The following is an 18,158-nucleotide window of genomic DNA, read 5'->3' as shown; positions in this document are numbered from 1 at the left end:
AGCATATGCAAGTATAGTTACAGCATACCAGGTACCCAGCATAGCCAAGTATAGTTACAGCATACCAGGTACACAGCATAGCCAGGTATAGTTACAGCATTGCAGCATACCAGGTACACAGCATAGCCAGGTATAGTTACAGCATTGCAGCATACCAGGTACACAGCATAGCCAGGTATAGTTACAGCATTGCAGCATACCAGGTACACAGCATAGCCAGGTATAGTTACAGCATTGCAGCATACCAGGTACACAGCATAGCCAAGTATAGTTACAGCATACCAGGTACACAGCATAGCCAGGTATAGTTACAGCATTGCAGCATACCAGGTACACAGCATAGTTCCAGATTCCTCAGAATGCTCCAGTGGTCCCTACCGTAGCCCACACCCCAGTCTATCACTCTTGAGTAGCTACAGATGGAGCAGCTCTCAGAGCTGCTCCTGGCAATAGAACATACTTGTTTGGGGGGGGGGGGGGGGGGGGGGGGGGTAGGTCAACAGGGTAGGCGCATGTGTTCCACAGTGGATATGCAATGAATCTGGACCCACAATGGGAATATATTTACCAGATAAATTTATTAACAAAAAACATATGCAATTGCAACAAATGCAGAGATGCAATGCAAAAAAAGGGTACAATATGAAATATACAATACAGTTTTAAAAGCAGTTTTTCCTCAAAGTGACAAATGCAGTATATTTTAAAGTGCATGTACAAAGGGATTAGACGGGGCAATCTGTCCTTAATATCTCACCATTCCAGGGTGGTGCGGTGGGCTTGGTGCTAAAGTTGGTAGGTCCCGGGTAGCAGGATGAATGCACCACCGCACAGGCTTTGAATGGGGATAAGATGGAGTTTTGTCAGAGTCCTCCCGTCAGCGTCTTGGCATCCTCATAACATGTTTCGGAAACTCTGTTCCTTCTTCAGATGTGGATGCCAACTCACTGAAGGTCTAGGGTTTTTATACCCCTTTGATTAGATCATCTGTTTCACCTGACAGGCACACTTCCGCATTACTTGCGTTTCGGAAGTGACGTTTCTGTCGTTAAAGCGGATATTTGAGAAGTGTCTTCATGGAAACAGACTCCTGTATAGCTCCGTTGTGAACGGAAGAGCTTCGCCGGAAATGACGTATTGCGGCTCAAGTGCGTTCTAGCCGCCTGTTTCGTGGACGTCTGGACCGGAAGTCACTATACCCGGAAGTGACGTTTGCGGTTCATACGCTCCGTGTTTGCGTGTCACACTCCGGTTATTGCGGATCTGTTTAGATGTTATTTTTCCTTTTTTGGGGATCAGCGTATATGAATTTCTTGATCCTTTCCTCACCTCACAGGTATCAATAGGATACTTTGCTTGGTGGATATGATCGCCGGTCTTTGGTAATCTCAGGTCTCCATTTTGGATACTGGCATTCCAGCAATGATATGGGATAGGATGTTTTACCATGGCCACATCTAAAAACTAAGCCCTACTTCATTCAGGCTAAGTCCATCCCTAATGTGGCCAGGTTTTATTCGCAGATCCTCCATGTATATATAGAAAGTGAAACAAATAAAAACAAAAAATCTCGATTAAAACACATTATATAATAAAATATGCATGTATATATAAAACGATAAAATGCTCTTATTCTAGGTACCCAGCATAGCCAAGTATAGTTACAGCATACCAGGTACACAGCATAGCCAGGTATAGTTACAGCATTGCAGCATACCAGGTACACAGCATAGCCAGGTATAGTTACAGCATTGCAGCATACCAGGTACACAGCATAGCCAGGTATAGTTACAGCATTGCAGCATACCAGGTACACAGCATAGCCAGGTATAGTTACAGCATTGCAGCATACCAGGTACACAGCATACAGTAGTTCCAAATTCCTCAGAATGCTCCAGTGGTCCCTACCGTAGCCCACACCCCAGTCTATCACTCTTGAGTAGCTACAGATGGAGCAGCTCTCAGAGCTGCTCCTGGCAATAGAACATACTTGCCTACCCTCCCAGAATGGCCGGGAGGGTCCCGCAAATCGGGTCCCCCTCCCGGTCCCCCGGGAAGGGGGGCAAGTCTAACGCATTTCCCTACAGCCCCGGCTCCCCCTCTCCCCGCGGTCTAAAAACTATGGCTTTCGCTGGTCCGCGGGGAGGGGGCGGGGCAAAATGACACAATTTGCGGCATTTCGCGTAATATTTAGCCCCTCCACCCACCCACGGACCCGCAAATTGAGGCTTCAGCCCGTCATGGGGGTGGGGCTTGATGACATCACCCGTGCCCCGCCCCCAAAATGAAGCCTCTACCCGCCCCCTTTCACTCCTCTCCGGGCTTCTCCCAGAAAGGAGTATGCCAAAGTCGGCAAGTATGCAATAGAACCTCCATTCGCCAGCCACCAGAAGGTAGTATATGCACATGAGATGCTTGCGCACCCCGTTCTGCTGGAGTCCGCCACTGCTCCCCCCGTCCTCTCTCGTAGCTGCAGCACCACCACTAACCCTGCCCATCTCCCTGAAGCAGAGACAGACAGTGAATCAGCTCCCTGCCATCGTCTGAAGGGGACTTTCCAGAGGTCGCCCACCTCGCCCTCTTCTTCCTACCCTGGCTTCAGGCGGTAATCCTGTGTGCCCATCAGAGCTAAAAAAAAACATTGTCATCTAAATATGCAGCTGCATATTCCCTGTGGGGCTGCAGCAACTTATTCCTAGCCCTCTGGAAGGTGGCTGTGGCACCATGTAAACCAAATGTCAGCACTGTATACTGGAATAAGCCCTGTGGGGTAGGGAAGGCTGTTTTTGCCTTATCAGCTTCTGTTAACAGAATCTGCCAATAACCTTTTGTCAAATCAAGTGTAGTGAGATACGGACTTTTGGCAAAATTGTATACCAACTCACCAACCTGGGGCATAGGGTAAGAATCAATGCTGAGTGGCTTCCTGGATCTCGATTCGGGCGGTGTCATCATGGAATGCCGCTGGTCCCACACTTGGGTCGTGAGCCGAGTCTATCGGCCTTGAACATACTGTCAGAACCGGGGTCTGCTGTGTTCCTGGCTCCAACCAGTGGAGGGCGCTGGGAACTGGAAGGAGGGTGGTTTGAGATATGGAGAGCTCATGCACAGGGACACCAGAGAGCAGCTGGACCAGAGAATGGAAGTAGACCAGGAACAGGGGCGCAGAGTCTAACTCGTTAGCGGTGTTCACCAGGGAGTCCCGCAAGTAAATATGGCCTTTACTGTTGGTAGCTTCTTTTCTCCGCTCCTTTGACCCCTCATGCAACGTGTGAATCTGGTATTGCTTCCTGCAACGACCTGCTGCCGCCCAGCAGCCGTTCAGTAAACCTTTTCAGTACGTCCTCCATAGCAACACGCATTTTCCCTTTAAGGACAAATTTAGGAGGCTTAATATAATGTGCCATATTCACACTATAGACTTACACCTAGACGCTTTACTGGCCACTTTTAAAACAAAACGGCAAACAGTCTTTTAATGGCTGCCTCACACACAACAGGCTGACCAATTCACTAGACACACCACAAGTGGAACCTTTCCTGGTCCTCCGGCCAGCTGCACTATGTGTAATCCCCCCCCCCCCACTGGACACAGATGCAGTCTGAGTCTTTATTGGAAACAGCATTCCCGCATGTTCACAGGGTTACAGTAGAGCAGCACACTGGTGTCAGCAGCACGGTTCACCAAACTCCTCACAGCTTCCAATGGCCCTACCGTAGCGCACACCCCCACAGCCAATCACCTGGGCAGCTGTTCCACCATCAGGAGCCATTATCCTCTGTCCTGGACACAGATTTAACAGAAAACCACAGGTGCTGCTAATCAACCAAACCCTGATCACCTCTTTGGGAAAAGCTGGACTGGATCTACTCATCCTGCAGCTGCTGCTGCTCTAATCTTATGCTGTCCCTGCCACAATATAAATACAGATGGAGCGGGTCTCGTTCAGGCAGGGGCTGGCGGTGGATTCGCCATCCGCCAGATGCCGGAGACGCATCCCCTTCAACCGGAGCTCCAATCAGATTTGATTGCAGTACAAATTTGTTTGGAAAATGGGCAAAACCATGTGCACTGCAGGTGGGGCAGATGTAACATGTGCAGAGAGAGTTAGATTGCGGTGGGGTGTGTTGAAACTGAAATCTAAATTGCAGTGTAAAAATAATGCAGCCAGTATTTAATCTGCACAGAAACAAAGTAACTCACAAATCTAACTCATCAACATGTTAAATCTGCCCCACCTGCAGTGTACATGGTTTTGCCCATTTTCCAAACAAATTTGTACTGAAAACAGATCTGAATAATGGCCTCTGGGGGTTATTTTGGTTCACTCTTTCTGACAAATTCCTTCTTAGATGGACAAAACCATGTGCACTGCAGGTGGGGCAGATGTTACTTGTGCAGAGAGAATTAGATTTGGGTGGGGTTTTACTTCGAAGTGAGATCTATATTGCAGTGTAAAAATAAAGCAGCCAGTATTTACCCTGCACAGAAACAAAATAACTCACCCGGATCTAATTCTCTCTGCACATGTTACATCTGCCCCCCTGCAGTGCACATGGTTTTGTCCATTTGAGAAGGATTTTGTCATAAAGAGTGAACAAGAATAAGGCCCTCTGTGTGATAGTCTCCAAACACCAGTCCAGTCCCCGGACCAAACTCCTACCCACCATCTCCCAGGAGAAATCACAACCAATCAGCTTCTACCAATAATTTTATACCTCAAAGCTGATTGGTTGCCATGAGCAACTTCTCCTCTGGTCACTTCTCTATTTTCCCTGCTTGATACATCATCCCTTTCTTTGGCTCTTGGGAGCACCAATTCCAAACACAGTCCTGCCCCCAGGAGGGGCAAAATATTGTTGATTTACCTTATTACGTTATGTTCTAGAATAATATAACATCTCCCAGCGGGGTTGTCCGGGTACCCCTTACCCGAAAGCCGTTATGTAACATTGTGGTAATGGGTGACAGAGACCCACAGCCCAGGCCAGCGACTGCTACTAGCCCCTGGTACATAGACCACATACAGTGCTAACATTGGGCCTGATTCACACCCTGTTAGCAAGGCTGCAATTTCTGCAGATGGATAAACCTTTCTGCACTGCAGGTGGGGCAGATGTAATAGGTGCAGAGTGTTAAATTTGGGTGGGGTCTGATCAAAATTAAATCTAAATAGCAGTGTAAGAATAAAGCAGCCAGTATTTACCCTGCACAGAAACAATATATCCCACCCAAATGTAACTCTGTCGGCACCTGTTACATCTGCCACACCTGCAGTGCAGCATGTCACTCTATTTTCATTTAGCGCTCTATCCGTTCTCCAATTATCTACAAACCCCTACGTAGAGCTGCTTTCACAACCACATGCGCAGCTTATTCAGTTTGAGGTTTGTGTCCTGGCAACACTGGCGCTGTGTGATTTCTGCTGCGCTAGGCTTATGAGGAGCTGTAGTAGTAATGTGTATTGTTGTTAGAACCTGCGTGACACTACACACACATTACACAAGCAGCGGCGCCGGGAGTGTATGCTGAATAAACAGAGGTTGCATGCCGGCTGCTTCCACTGAGTGCTCATTTCCATGCTCCCTGAGGGAGCCCTCGTCCCACTCCAACCACTGACATGAATAAACAAATCAGGACTGTGCACACACACCGCGGCGAGGGCTGGAGGGTTCCATGTGCACACACACCGCGGCGAGGGCTGGGGGGTTCCATGTGCACACAGACACAGCGCGGGCTGGAGGGGGTTCCCATGTGCACACAGACACAGCGCGGGCTGGGGGGTTCCCATGTGCACACACACCGCGGCGAGCGCTGGAGGGTTCCATGTGCACACAGACACAGCGAGGGCTGGAGGGGTTTCCATGTGCACACAGACACAGCGCGGGCTGGAGGGGTTTCCATGTGCACATACACCGCGGCGAGGGCTGGAGGGGTTCCCATGTGCACATACACCGCGGCGAGGGCTGGAGGGTTCCATGTGCACACAGACACAGCGCGGGCTGGAGGGGTTTCCATGTGCACACACACCGCAGCGAGGGCTGGAGGGGTTCCCATGTGCACATACACCGCGGCGAGGGCTGGAGGGGTTCCCATGTGCACATACACCGCGGCGAGCGCTGGAGGGTTCCATGTGCACACAGACACAGCGAGGGCTGGAGGGGTTTCCATGTGCACACACACCGCAGCGAGGGCTGGAGGGGTTCCCATGTGCACATACACCGCGGCGAGCGCTGGAGGGTTCCATGTGCACATAGACACAGCACGGGCTGGGGGGGTTCCCATGTGCACACAAACACAGCGTGGGCTGGGGGGGTTCCCATGTGCACATACACCGCGGCGAGGGCTGGGGGGTTCCATGTGCACACACACCGCGGCGAGCGCTGGAGGGTTCCATGTGCACACAGACACAGCGAGGGCTGGAGGGGTTTCCATGTGCACACACACCGCAGCGAGGGCTGGAGGGGTTCCCATGTGCACATACACCGCGGCGAGCGCTGGAGGGTTCCATGTGCACATAGACACAGCACGGGCTGGGGGGGTTCCCATGTGCACACAAACACAGCGTGGGCTGGGGGGGTTCCCATGTGCACATACACCGCGGCGAGGGCTGGGGGGTTCCATGTGCACACACACCGCGGCGAGCGCTGGAGGGTTCCATGTGCACACAGACACAGCGCGGGCTGGGGGGGTTCCCATGTGCACATACACCGCAGCGAGGGCTGGGGGGGTTCCATGTGCACACACACCACAGCGAGGGCTGGAGGGTTCCATGTGCACACACACCACAGCGCGGGCTGGGGGGGTTCCCATGTGCACACACACCGCGGCGAGCGCTGGAGGGTTCCATGTGCACACAGACACAGCGAGGGCTGGAGGGGTTTCCATGTGCACACAGACACAGCGCGGGCTGGAGGGGTTTCCATGTGCACATACACCGCGGCGAGGGCTGGAGGGGTTCCCATGTGCACATACACCGCGGCGAGGGCTGGAGGGTTCCATGTGCACACAGACACAGCGCGGGCTGGAGGGGTTTCCATGTGCACACACACCGCAGCGAGGGCTGGAGGGGTTCCCATGTGCACATACACCGCGGCGAGCGCTGGAGGGTTCCATGTGCACACAGACACAGCGAGGGCTGGAGGGGTTTCCATGTGCACACACACCGCAGCGAGGGCTGGAGGGGTTCCCATGTGCACATACACCGCGGCGAGCGCTGGAGGGTTCCATGTGCACATAGACACAGCACGGGCTGGGGGGGTTCCCATGTGCACACAAACACAGCGTGGGCTGGGGGGGTTCCCATGTGCACATACACCGCGGCGAGCGCTGGAGGGTTCCATGTGCACACAGACACAGCGAGGGCTGGAGGGGTTTCCATGTGCACACACACCGCAGCGAGGGCTGGAGGGGTTCCCATGTGCACATACACCGCGGCGAGCGCTGGAGGGTTCCATGTGCACATAGACACAGCGCGGGCTGGGGGGGTTCCCATGTGCACACAAACACAGCGTGGGCTGGGGGGGTTCCCATGTGCACATACACCGCGGCGAGCGCTGGAGGGTTCCATGTGCACACAGACACAGCGCGGGCTGGGGGGGTTCCCATGTGCACATACACCGCAGCGAGGGCTGGGGGGGTTCCATGTGCACACACACCACAGCGAGGGCTGGAGGGTTCCATGTGCACACACACCACAGCGCGGGCTGGGGGGTTCCCATGTGCACACACACCGCGGCGAGCGCTGGAGGGTTCCATGTGCACACAGACACAGCGAGGGCTGGAGGGGTTTCCATGTGCACACAGACACAGCGCGGGCTGGAGGGGTTTCCATGTGCACATACACCGCGGCGAGGGCTGGAGGGGTTCCCATGTGCACATACACCGCGGCGAGGGCTGGAGGGTTCCATGTGCACACAGACACAGCTCGGGCTGGAGGGGTTTCCATGTGCACACACACCGCAGCGAGGGCTGGAGGGGTTCCCATGTGCACATACACCACGGCGAGCGCTGGAGGGTTCCATGTGCACACAGACACAGCGAGGGCTGGAGGGGTTTCCATGTGCACACACACCGCAGCGAGGGCTGGAGGGGTTCCCATGTGCACATACACCGCGGCGAGCGCTGGAGGGTTCCATGTGCACATAGACACAGCACGGGCTGGGGGGGTTCCCATGTGCACACAAACACAGCGTGGGCTGGGGGGGTTCCCATGTGCACATACACCGCGGCGAGCGCTGGAGGGTTCCATGTGCACACAGACACAGCGAGGGCTGGAGGGGTTTCCATGTGCACACACACCGCAGCGAGGGCTGGAGGGGTTCCCATGTGCACATACACCGCGGCGAGCGCTGGAGGGTTCCATGTGCACATAGACACAGCGCGGGCTGGGGGGGTTCCCATGTGCACATAAACACAGCGTGGGCTGGGGGGGTTCCCATGTGCACATACACCGCGGCGAGCGCTGGAGGGTTCCATGTGCACACAGACACAGCGAGGGCTGGAGGGGTTTCCATGTGCACACACACCGCAGCGAGGGCTGGAGGGGTTCCCATGTGCACATACACCGCGGCGAGCGCTGGAGGGTTCCATGTGCACATAGACACAGCGCGGGCTGGGGGGGTTCCCATGTGCACACAGACACAGCGTGGGCTGGGGGGTTCCCATGTGCACATACACCGCGGCGAGCGCTGGAGGGTTCCATGTGCACACAGACACAGCGCGGGCTGGGGGGGTTCCCATGTGCACATACACCGCGGCGAGCGCTGGAGGGTTCCATGTGCACACAGACACAGCGAGGGCTGGAGGGGTTCCCATGTGCACACAGACACAGCGCGGGCTGGGGGGGTTCCCATGTGCACACAGACACAGCGAGGGCTGGAGGGGTTCCCATGTGCACATACACCGCGGCGAGCGCTGGAGGGTTCCATGTGCACATAGACACAGCGCGGGCTGGGGGGGTTCCCATGTGCACACAGACACAGCGTGTGCTGGGGGGGTTCCCATGTGCACATACACCGCGGCGAGCGCTGGAGGGTTCTATGTGCACACTGACACAGCGTGGGCTGGGGGGGTTCCCATGTGCACATACACCGCGGTGAGCGCTGGAGGGTTCCATTTGCACACAGACACAGCGTGGGCTGGGGGGGTTCCCATGTGCACATACACCGCGGCGAGCGCTGGAGGGTTCCATGTGCACACAGACACAGCGAGGGCTGGGGGGGTTCCCATGTGCACACACACCGCGGCGAGCGCTGGAGGGTTCCATGTGCACACAGACACAGCGAGGGCTGGGGGGGTTCCATGTGCACACAGACACAGCGAGGGCTGGGGGGGTTCCCATGTGCACATACACCACAGCGCGGACTGGGGGGTTCCCATGTGCACACACACCGCGGCGAGTGCTGGAGGGTTCCATGTGCACACAGACACAGCGAGGGCTGGGGGGGTTCCCATGTGCACACACACCGCGGCGAGCGCTGGAGGGTTCCATGTGCACACAGACACAGCGAGGGCTGGGGGGGTTTCCATGTGCACACACACCACAGCGCGGGCTGGGGGGGTTTCCATGTGCACACACACCACAGCGCGGGCTGGGGGGGTTCCCATGTGCACATACAGTATACCACAGCGAGGGCTGGAGGGTTCCATGTGCACACAGACACAGCGAGGGCTGGGGGGGTTCCCATGTGCACACAGACACAGCGAGGGCTGGGGGGTTCCCATGTGCACACAGACACAGCGAGGGCTGGAGGGGTTCCCATGTGCACACAGACACAGCGAGGGCTGGGGGGGTTTCCATGTGCACACACACCACAGCGCGGGCTGGGGGGGTTTCCATGTGCACACACACCACAGCGCGGGCTGGGGGGGTTCCCATGTGCACATACAGTATACCACAGCGAGGGCTGGAGGGTTCCATGTGCACACACACCACAGCGCGGGCTGGAGGGTTCCATGTGCACACAGACACAGCGAGGGCTGGGGGGGTTCCCATGTGCACATACACCGCAGCGAGGGCTGGAGGGTTCCATGTGCACACAGACACAGCGGCGAGGGCTGGAGGGTTCCATGTGCACACAGACACAGCGAGGGCTGGGGGGGTTCCCATGTGCACATACACCGCGGCGAGCGCTGGAGGGTTCCATGTGCACACAGACACAGCGAGGGCTGGGGGGGTTCCAAGTGCACACACACCACAGCGAGGGCTGGGGGGGTTCCCATGTACACACAGACACAGCGGCGAGGGCTGGAGGGGTTCCCATGTGCACATATACCACAGCGAGGGCTGGGGGGGTTCCCATGTACACACAGACACAGCGAAAGCTGGAGGGGTTTCCATGTGCACACACACCACAGCGCGGGCTGGGGGGGTTCCCATGTGCACATACACCGCGGCGAGCGCTGGAGGGTTCCATGTGCACACAGACACAGCGAGGGCTGGGGGGTTCCCATTTGCACACACACCACAGCGAGGGCTGGGGGGGTTCCCATGTACACACAGACACAGCGGCGAGGGCTGGAGGGGTTCCCATGTGCACATATACCACAGCGCGGGCTGGGGGGGTTCCCATGTACACACAGACACAGCGGCGAGGGCTGGAGGGGTTCCCATGTGCACACACACCACAGCGAGGGCTGGAGGGTTCCATGTGCACACAGACACAGCGAGGGCTGGAGGGGTTTCCATGTGCACACACACCACAGCGCAGGCTGGGGGGGTTCCCATGTGCACACACACCGCAGCGAGGGCTGGGGGGGTTCCCATGTGCACACAGACACAGCGGCGAGGGCTGGAGGGGTTTCCATGTACACACAGACACAGCGGCGAGGACTGGAGGGGTTTCCATGTACACACAGACACAGCGGCGAGGGCTGGAGGGGTTTCCGTGTACACACAGACACAGAGGCGAGGACTGGAGGGGTTTCCTTGTACACACAGACACAGCGGCGAGGACTGGAGGGGTTTCCTTGTACACACAGACACAGCGGCAAGGGCTGGAGGGGTTTCCATGTACACACAGACACAGCGGTGAGGACTGGAGGGGTTTCAAACTTTCCATGTGCACACACACACACACACACACAGTGGTGAGGACTGGAGGGGTTCCCATGTGCACACACAGTGTCGGTGACTGGAGGGGTTTCCATGCGCACACACTCTAACACACAGCATCGATTACTGGAGGGGTTTCCATGTGCAAACACAAACAGCAGTGGGGAATGGAGGGGTTTACATGTGTACATACACACAGCTGCGAGGACTGGAGGGGTTTCTATGTACACAAACACACACTCACAGCGGTGAGGACTGGAGGGGTTTCCATGTGTACACCATGGTTGCCTACCCTACCGGAATTTGCGGGAGTCTCCCGGTTTTTGCCCTTTTCTCCCGGTCTTACGGAAATACCCAGGATCCTCCCGGGTATTCAGCCTGCAAGCTGAAAAGTCGGACTGCGCATGCGCAAGTCATGATGCGCTGGGTCCTACAAGCGCGATGTACCGCCCTATTATGTAAATGAAAGCCACAGCGGGGCTCTGTGAGTAGCGCTGGATACAGCAGCCACTCATTACACAGTGGCCTGAAGTATGGAGAGCAGGAGCAGCGGCAGCGCGAGAAGTGGCGCAAGCAGCGGTGAGCGTATTTTGCTAAAATGACATGTTTTTTTTTTGTTGTTGTTGAGATCCGCCTCTGGCTCCGCCCCCTTTTTCATCATAGCGCTCGGCCCCGCCCCTACCTCCTGCTGCTGGCTGCCCTCTCCCGGAGAGGGCAGCCCAAAAGTCGGCAACACTGGGGTACACATACACACACACAGCGGTGAGGACTGGAGGGGTTTCCATGTGCACACACACACACACAGTGGTGAGGACATGTGCACACACACAGCACCAAGGACTGGAGGGGTTTCCATGTGCACACACACACAGTGGTGAGGACTGGAGGGGTTTTCACGTGCACCAGTGGCGGATTCAGGGGGGGGGGCACCCGGGCACGTGCCCCCCCCTGTCATTTATTTTGTAGCTGAGGACCAGGGCTTTCCAACGAGCCCAGCCCCGTGTCTCTAGCCCCCGGGAACCGGAGATATCGCCTGGCAAACCTGTAACGTTTTTTCCCCATCGGATAATATGGGACTTGTCAATTCCGACCCCCACCTGGTTCCGATGGCTGCCAGTTCCCGCCCTTGCATCACAGAAGCTTGTGGTTGATTTCATTCAATTCCAAATCGCTGGGCCTTCAATATGATATCAGGCTGGTCCATATCGGTCAATCGGTTCCAGAGATATTGCGTGTAAACCGATTTTTTTATTTTTGAAATGTAATTTCATGGCTGTTCATGTTCTTTGAGGGCAGATTACTCTGGAACCAAACGTTCCAGTTTCACTGGACCAAAATCATTCAAAGCCCACTCAAAAGTTATTCAATATGATACTTGTCTCATGTAAATGGGTCAGTTGGTTCCGAAGATATAGCCGGTTAAATAAGATAACTGGTTAAAGGGGGGAGGGGTGGTTTTCTCTCCCCCTCACACCAGAAAATGCAGGGACTAGGCTGGTGTAAAAGGGGCCAACCTGGGAATGCATTTTCTGGTGTGAAAGGGGTATTATTTCAAATAGCCGGGACCTGCAGTGCTCTGAATACAGCCAGGCTCTGCCACTGTCAGTGGCTATCACTTCTGCCTGGCGGCGGCTGTCCCCCATTTACCACGAGCATGTATTCCCCCATGGCAATGAGCATGTAATCCCACATGGCAACGAGCATGGAACCTATGGCAATGAGCATGGAACCCTTGGCAATGAGCATGTAGATAAGCAGCACTTATGTAGCATAATTTTTAATAGGCATTATGGTGTTTGGCATAACACATAATGGACATAATGGCGTGTAACTTAACGTGTAATGGACATTATGGTGTAAATGTTTAATGCGAGCCTTTGGTGGACAATGTCCCTGTTTATGAAGTGTATTGTGAATTTTGGCTTAATCTGTGTGGCATTATGTGAATTCTGGCTCAATCCATGTGGCATTATGTAAATTTTGTCTCAATCCGTGTGGCATTATGTGAATTTTGGCTCAATCCATGTGGCATTATGGGAATTTTGGCTCAATCCATGTGGCATTATGTGAATTTTTTCCCAATCCGTGTGGCATTATGTGAATTTTGGCTCAATCCGTGTGGCATTATGTGAATTTTGGCTCAATCCATGTGGCATTATGTGAATTTTGGCTCAATCCGTGTTTGTTATTATGTAAATTTTGGCTCAATCCATGTGTTATTATGTGAATTTTGACACAATCCATGTGGCATTATTTGAATTTTGGCTCAATCCATGTGGCATTATGTCAATTTTGGCTCATTCCATTTGGCATCATGTGTAAGGGGCAACTATAATGGGGTCTAGTATTTTGTTGCATAATGTGTAGAAGTTGTATATGGTGTTGACATGCCCCCTGTTGAGTGGCCACACACCCTTTTCCGGAGCGCGCCTTTGGCGCGCGCACAACTACATCCTTCACTTTTGTCGCCATGGTGGGCCTGTGTACTTTAAATGCCAGGGCCTATTTTTAATTCCATTCCCACCCTCTCCTGCCGCTCTCTTAGCATGTACACTGGCACCACTAACACCGCCCCTCCCCCACCCAAACCCTTTTTTATCATGGTGCCCCCCCTGTCATTTTATCCTGGATCCGCCCCTGACGTGCACACACACAGCGGTGAGGACTGGAGGGGTTTCCACGTGCACACACACAGCGGTGAGGTTGACTGCGCTAAGTCAACCACCCCTTCTTTTCCTGTTTTCCATTATATTGGGGCTGACTCCCCCTTTTTCAGACTGCTGCTGTATTTAGCCAATTAACTCATACATAGCGCCTTTTTTTGTGGATATTCGTATCCCCTCTTTTTTTCTTGTTTCCACACAGCGGTGAGGACTGGAGGGGTTTCCATGTGCACACACACAGCGGTGAGGACTGGAGGGGTTTCCACGTGCACACACACAGCGGTGAGGACTGGAGGGGTTTCCACGTGCACACACACAGCGGTGAGGACTGGAGGGGTTTCCATGTGCACACACACAGCGGTGAGGACTGGAGGGGTTTCCACGTGCACACACACAGCGATGAGGACTGGAGGGGTTTCCACGTGCACACACACAGCGATGAGGACTGGAGGGGTTTCCACGTGCACACACACAGCGGTGAGGACTGGAGGGGTTTCCACGTGCACACACACAGCTGTGAGGACTGGAGGGGTTTCCATGTGCACACACACACAGCGGTGAGGACTGGAGCGGTTTCCATGTGTAGACACACACAGCAGTGAGGACTGGAGCGGTTTCCATGTGCACACACACACAGCGGTGAGGACTGGAGGGGTTTCCACGTGCACACACACAGCGGTGAGGACTGGAGGGGTTTCCATGTGCACACACATACAGCGATGAGGACTGGAGGGGTTTCCATGTGCGCACACACACACAGCGGTGAGGACTGGAGCGGTTTCCATGTGCACACACACACAGCGGTGAGGACTGGAGGGGTTTCCATGTGCACACACACAGCGGTGAGGACTGGAGGGGTTTCCATGTGCACACACACAGCTGTGAGGACTGGAGGGGTTTCCATGTGCACACACACACAGCGGTGAGGACTGGAGGGGTTTCCATGTGCACACACACACAGCGGTGAGGACTGGAGCGGTTTCCATGTGTAGACACACACAGTGGTGAGGACTGGAGGGGTTTCCATGTGCACACACACACAGCGGTGAGGACTGGAGCGGTTTCCATGTGCACACACACACAGCGGTGAGGACTGGAGGGGTTTCCATGTGCACACACACACAGCGGTGAGGACTGGAGGGGTTTCCATGTGCACACACACAGCGGTGAGGACTTGAGGGGTTTCCATGTGCACACACACACACAGCAGTGAGGACTGGAGCGGTTTCCATGTGCACACACACACACAGCAGTGAGGACTGGAGGGGTTTCCACGTGCACACACACAGCGGTGAGGACTGGAGGGGTTTCCATGTGCACACACACACAGCGGTGAGGACTGGAGCGGTTTCCACATGCACACACACACAGCGGTGAGGACTGGAGTGGTTTCCATGTGCACACACACACACAGCGGTGAGGACTGGAGGGGTTTCCATGTGCACACACACACAGCGGTGAGGACTGGAGCGGTTTCCACATGCACACACACACAGCGGTGAGGACTGGAGGGGTTTCCATGTGCACACATGTAATACACTGTAATTTAGTTCTAATCCTTCGCTACCTTTCTTTCTCTTACAGGTTCTGCTTCTTGTCTTCTTCAGTGCGGGGATTCGTTCTCCTCTTTTCGGTAAGTATAGACGATGGTATTTATAATATAACTTTATTTTGTAGATAAGAATAACTGAAGACTTCTACAAATAACTTTTAAGTTTTGACAGATTGTACTATAACACTCTTCCCATAGACAGTATTATCTGACAATGTTAGCAATACAACAATTACTTCTATTAGTGTGCTACAAATTTCTCTATTATTTACTTTGTCTGGCTATGTTAGCAATACAACAATTACTTCTATTAGCGTGCTACAAATTACTCTATTATTTACTTTGTCTGGCTATGTTAGCAATACAGCAATTACTTCTATTAGTCTGCTATAAATTACTTTAGCATTTTGACAATACAGCTCTCTAACAGGTATTTATCCCAGTCTTTGCAATTTCATAGCTACATCACAGTCTCGCATTCAGCATGAATAGCAACAAATAACTGTTCTCACAACAATGTAGTCTTGCTGCAACTAGGTAGCACTCTCCTGCTCCTAGCAAGTTATGACAGGGGACAAGTTGTAATCCTTTAAGGTAGTAGAGAGAACTCTCCCTGCAGGCTCTTCCTTATTACTGATGAGCAACTGGCTTTTACACTTCAGCTCCTAAATGTCCTGTAGCTAGGGACGGTATAGGGATGGGACGAGTTCAGATGATGATCCCTGTCACTCCTGTATCCTAGACTTTTGCTCCTTAACTCCTCCCTGTTACCACTGTCACAAATAACCTGTCTCCTTTCACTGTGACTGTATCACTCTGGTGATCGTGTAGCCTGTATATTGAGTGGCTCCTTATACTAAGCTCTGCACTGCGCTGTACGGTGGCTGTAGAGGAGGGGGCACAATCGCTATCAGGCTTTCTCTGTTGTTAGCTCGCTCTGTAGCATGCCAGCAGGAAAAGGGGATTAAGCAACCATGATCTCCCTCTGTATAGTATATGGTGACAGTCTCAGTCTCTGTGACAGCTGGGGCTGGCTCCACTCACTTGTACACTTGGGGGCAGGCCTAACTGTGTCACCGCTCCGCCCAGCGCCGACCTCTGCCGCGACTCCGCCCAGCGCCGGCCTCCTTCTCTTCGGCTCACCTGGTAGTTGGTGACCGCAGCTCCGGGTCCACCCAGCGGGCGGTGTCACGCCGCACGGCGGATTCAGCGTCACCGGAATGAAGCTGGACACTGAATCACCGGAGCGCAGTGCTGGGCAGTCGGGAGGCAGCTGTCACGGTAGGACACGCACCATAAGCTTCAACGCTGTCCTTTTTCTCCTTGTGCAGCTCCCTGCTCAACCTCTCACTGGCTCCAACCGACCACTCCGTTAACGGCTGCAGCCTTAAGGCAGTTTCCCCCGTGCTACTCCTGGGGCACCCGTTAGTCCTCCTGCCATAAAACTTTATTGCACTGTGCTTGACAGGGTTGTGCAGGTGTTACACCTCTACTCAGCGGGGTCACTCTTTTACAGTGTTCACATAAGCCTTCCTCTCTACCTGTCACCTGAGTCTCTGTGCCATGAGGGTGTTACATGCCTCCCCGGCAGAAGGATGCCAGTCCTCGGGCATCTCTGAAATTACTCTCTACTTTTGAATAAGTCTTTCCTCTACACTTTTATACACATATATACATATATACAGCTTCAGTAAGGGTTAGCTCACAATTTTGATTTACAACATTTTTACTAAATGCATGCCCTAAACTCGATATCTCAGGGGTGGGATACCCCTGGTGTTCCGTTCTGACCTTCTAAGCACTACAGAGTCATTAGTGTCCTCAGTTTGATCCACTACAATACGAGTGTCCAGTTCACGCTCCACAGATGGTTCGGCTGGTGATGGAGTAATCATTTTCTGGGTAATATTCGATGAACCTGGCCCGCACATAAATAATAGTAAGTCCATTGGATCATGGAACGGTATATTTTCAAGGGATTTGGGTATATTTGGCGAAGGTTTAGAGGGTAAGGTGGGAACTTCCGCCGGACACAACTTTAGTTGATCCCTAGGCACCGTAATGATGGGACCACCTTTATTTCGTTGCATTTGATAAGCCTGTAAGTTCTCATCTGGCAACCTGACTACCGAGTAGGGTTCTTCTTCCCACATAACGTCCAGTTTACTGGTTCTGCGCATCTTTCTCTTCCAGACTGTATCGCCGATTTTTAAAGGGTCCGCTCTAGCGTTGATATTGTAGTTCCGTTCCTGTCGAAGGTGCACAGAATCTTCCTGGCAACCCCTATTCGTCGTTGGTGTTCATCCACCCACTCTGTGTGAAATTTCCTGGCCTCAGTTACTCCAGAACCCAATTCGACATCCTTGGGCAATTTTCCGTGCCGTCCAAACATCAAATAAAATGGGGTGAAGCCCGTAGAACAGTGCTCCGTATTGTTGTACAAATATACCAGCTCGGCCAAGACGACAGGCCAATGTGAGCGTTGCTCTGTGGAGAGACTTCTCATCATGCTAATTATTGTTTGATTCGCCCGTTCACACAAGACAATGCACTGCGGGTGGTAAGCCGTGGTCCGTAATTTCTTACACGCATACAGTCTGCAGAGTTCATGGAAGACTTGTGCTTCAAACGCAGGGCCTTGATCTGTTAAGATTTGTTCGGGGTATCCATAAGGCCTAACTAAGTATCTCAATATGACCTCTGCTGTGGTCTTTGCAGTCAAGTCCTTAACTGGAACGGCTATGAGAAACTTGCTGTAGTGATCTACTATGGTTAATGCATATTGTACCCCGTTGGACGCCATTTCTAGTTTCACATGGTCCAGAACAATTAATTCCAGCGGTTGGTGACTCTTGATCGGGCAGAGAGGGTCTTTCTGATCTGGCT

General features: G+C 53.5%; 1 protein-coding gene across 1 annotated transcript in view; it reads right to left on the bottom strand.

The window, feature by feature from the left end:
- LOC146063085 (adhesion G-protein coupled receptor F1-like) overlaps positions 1 to 17,167 on the bottom strand; it is a 72,313-nt gene extending 55,146 nt beyond the window's left edge. The window contains exon 1 of the mRNA XM_083175099.1: positions 17,064 to 17,167. Coding sequence (XP_083031225.1) covers positions 17,064 to 17,167 — 104 coding nt within the window. The remainder of the gene's footprint in view (positions 1 to 17,063) is intronic.
- Positions 17,168 to 18,158: the final 991 nt, after the last annotated feature.

This window comes from Crinia signifera, chromosome 3 (genome assembly GCF_055691185.1).
Source record: "Crinia signifera chromosome 3, ASM5569118v1, whole genome shotgun sequence".
Taxonomy (NCBI): Eukaryota; Metazoa; Chordata; class Amphibia; order Anura; family Myobatrachidae; genus Crinia; species Crinia signifera.
Note: the sequence above shows the minus strand (reverse complement) of the source record. Positions and strands in the feature narration are given on the sequence as shown.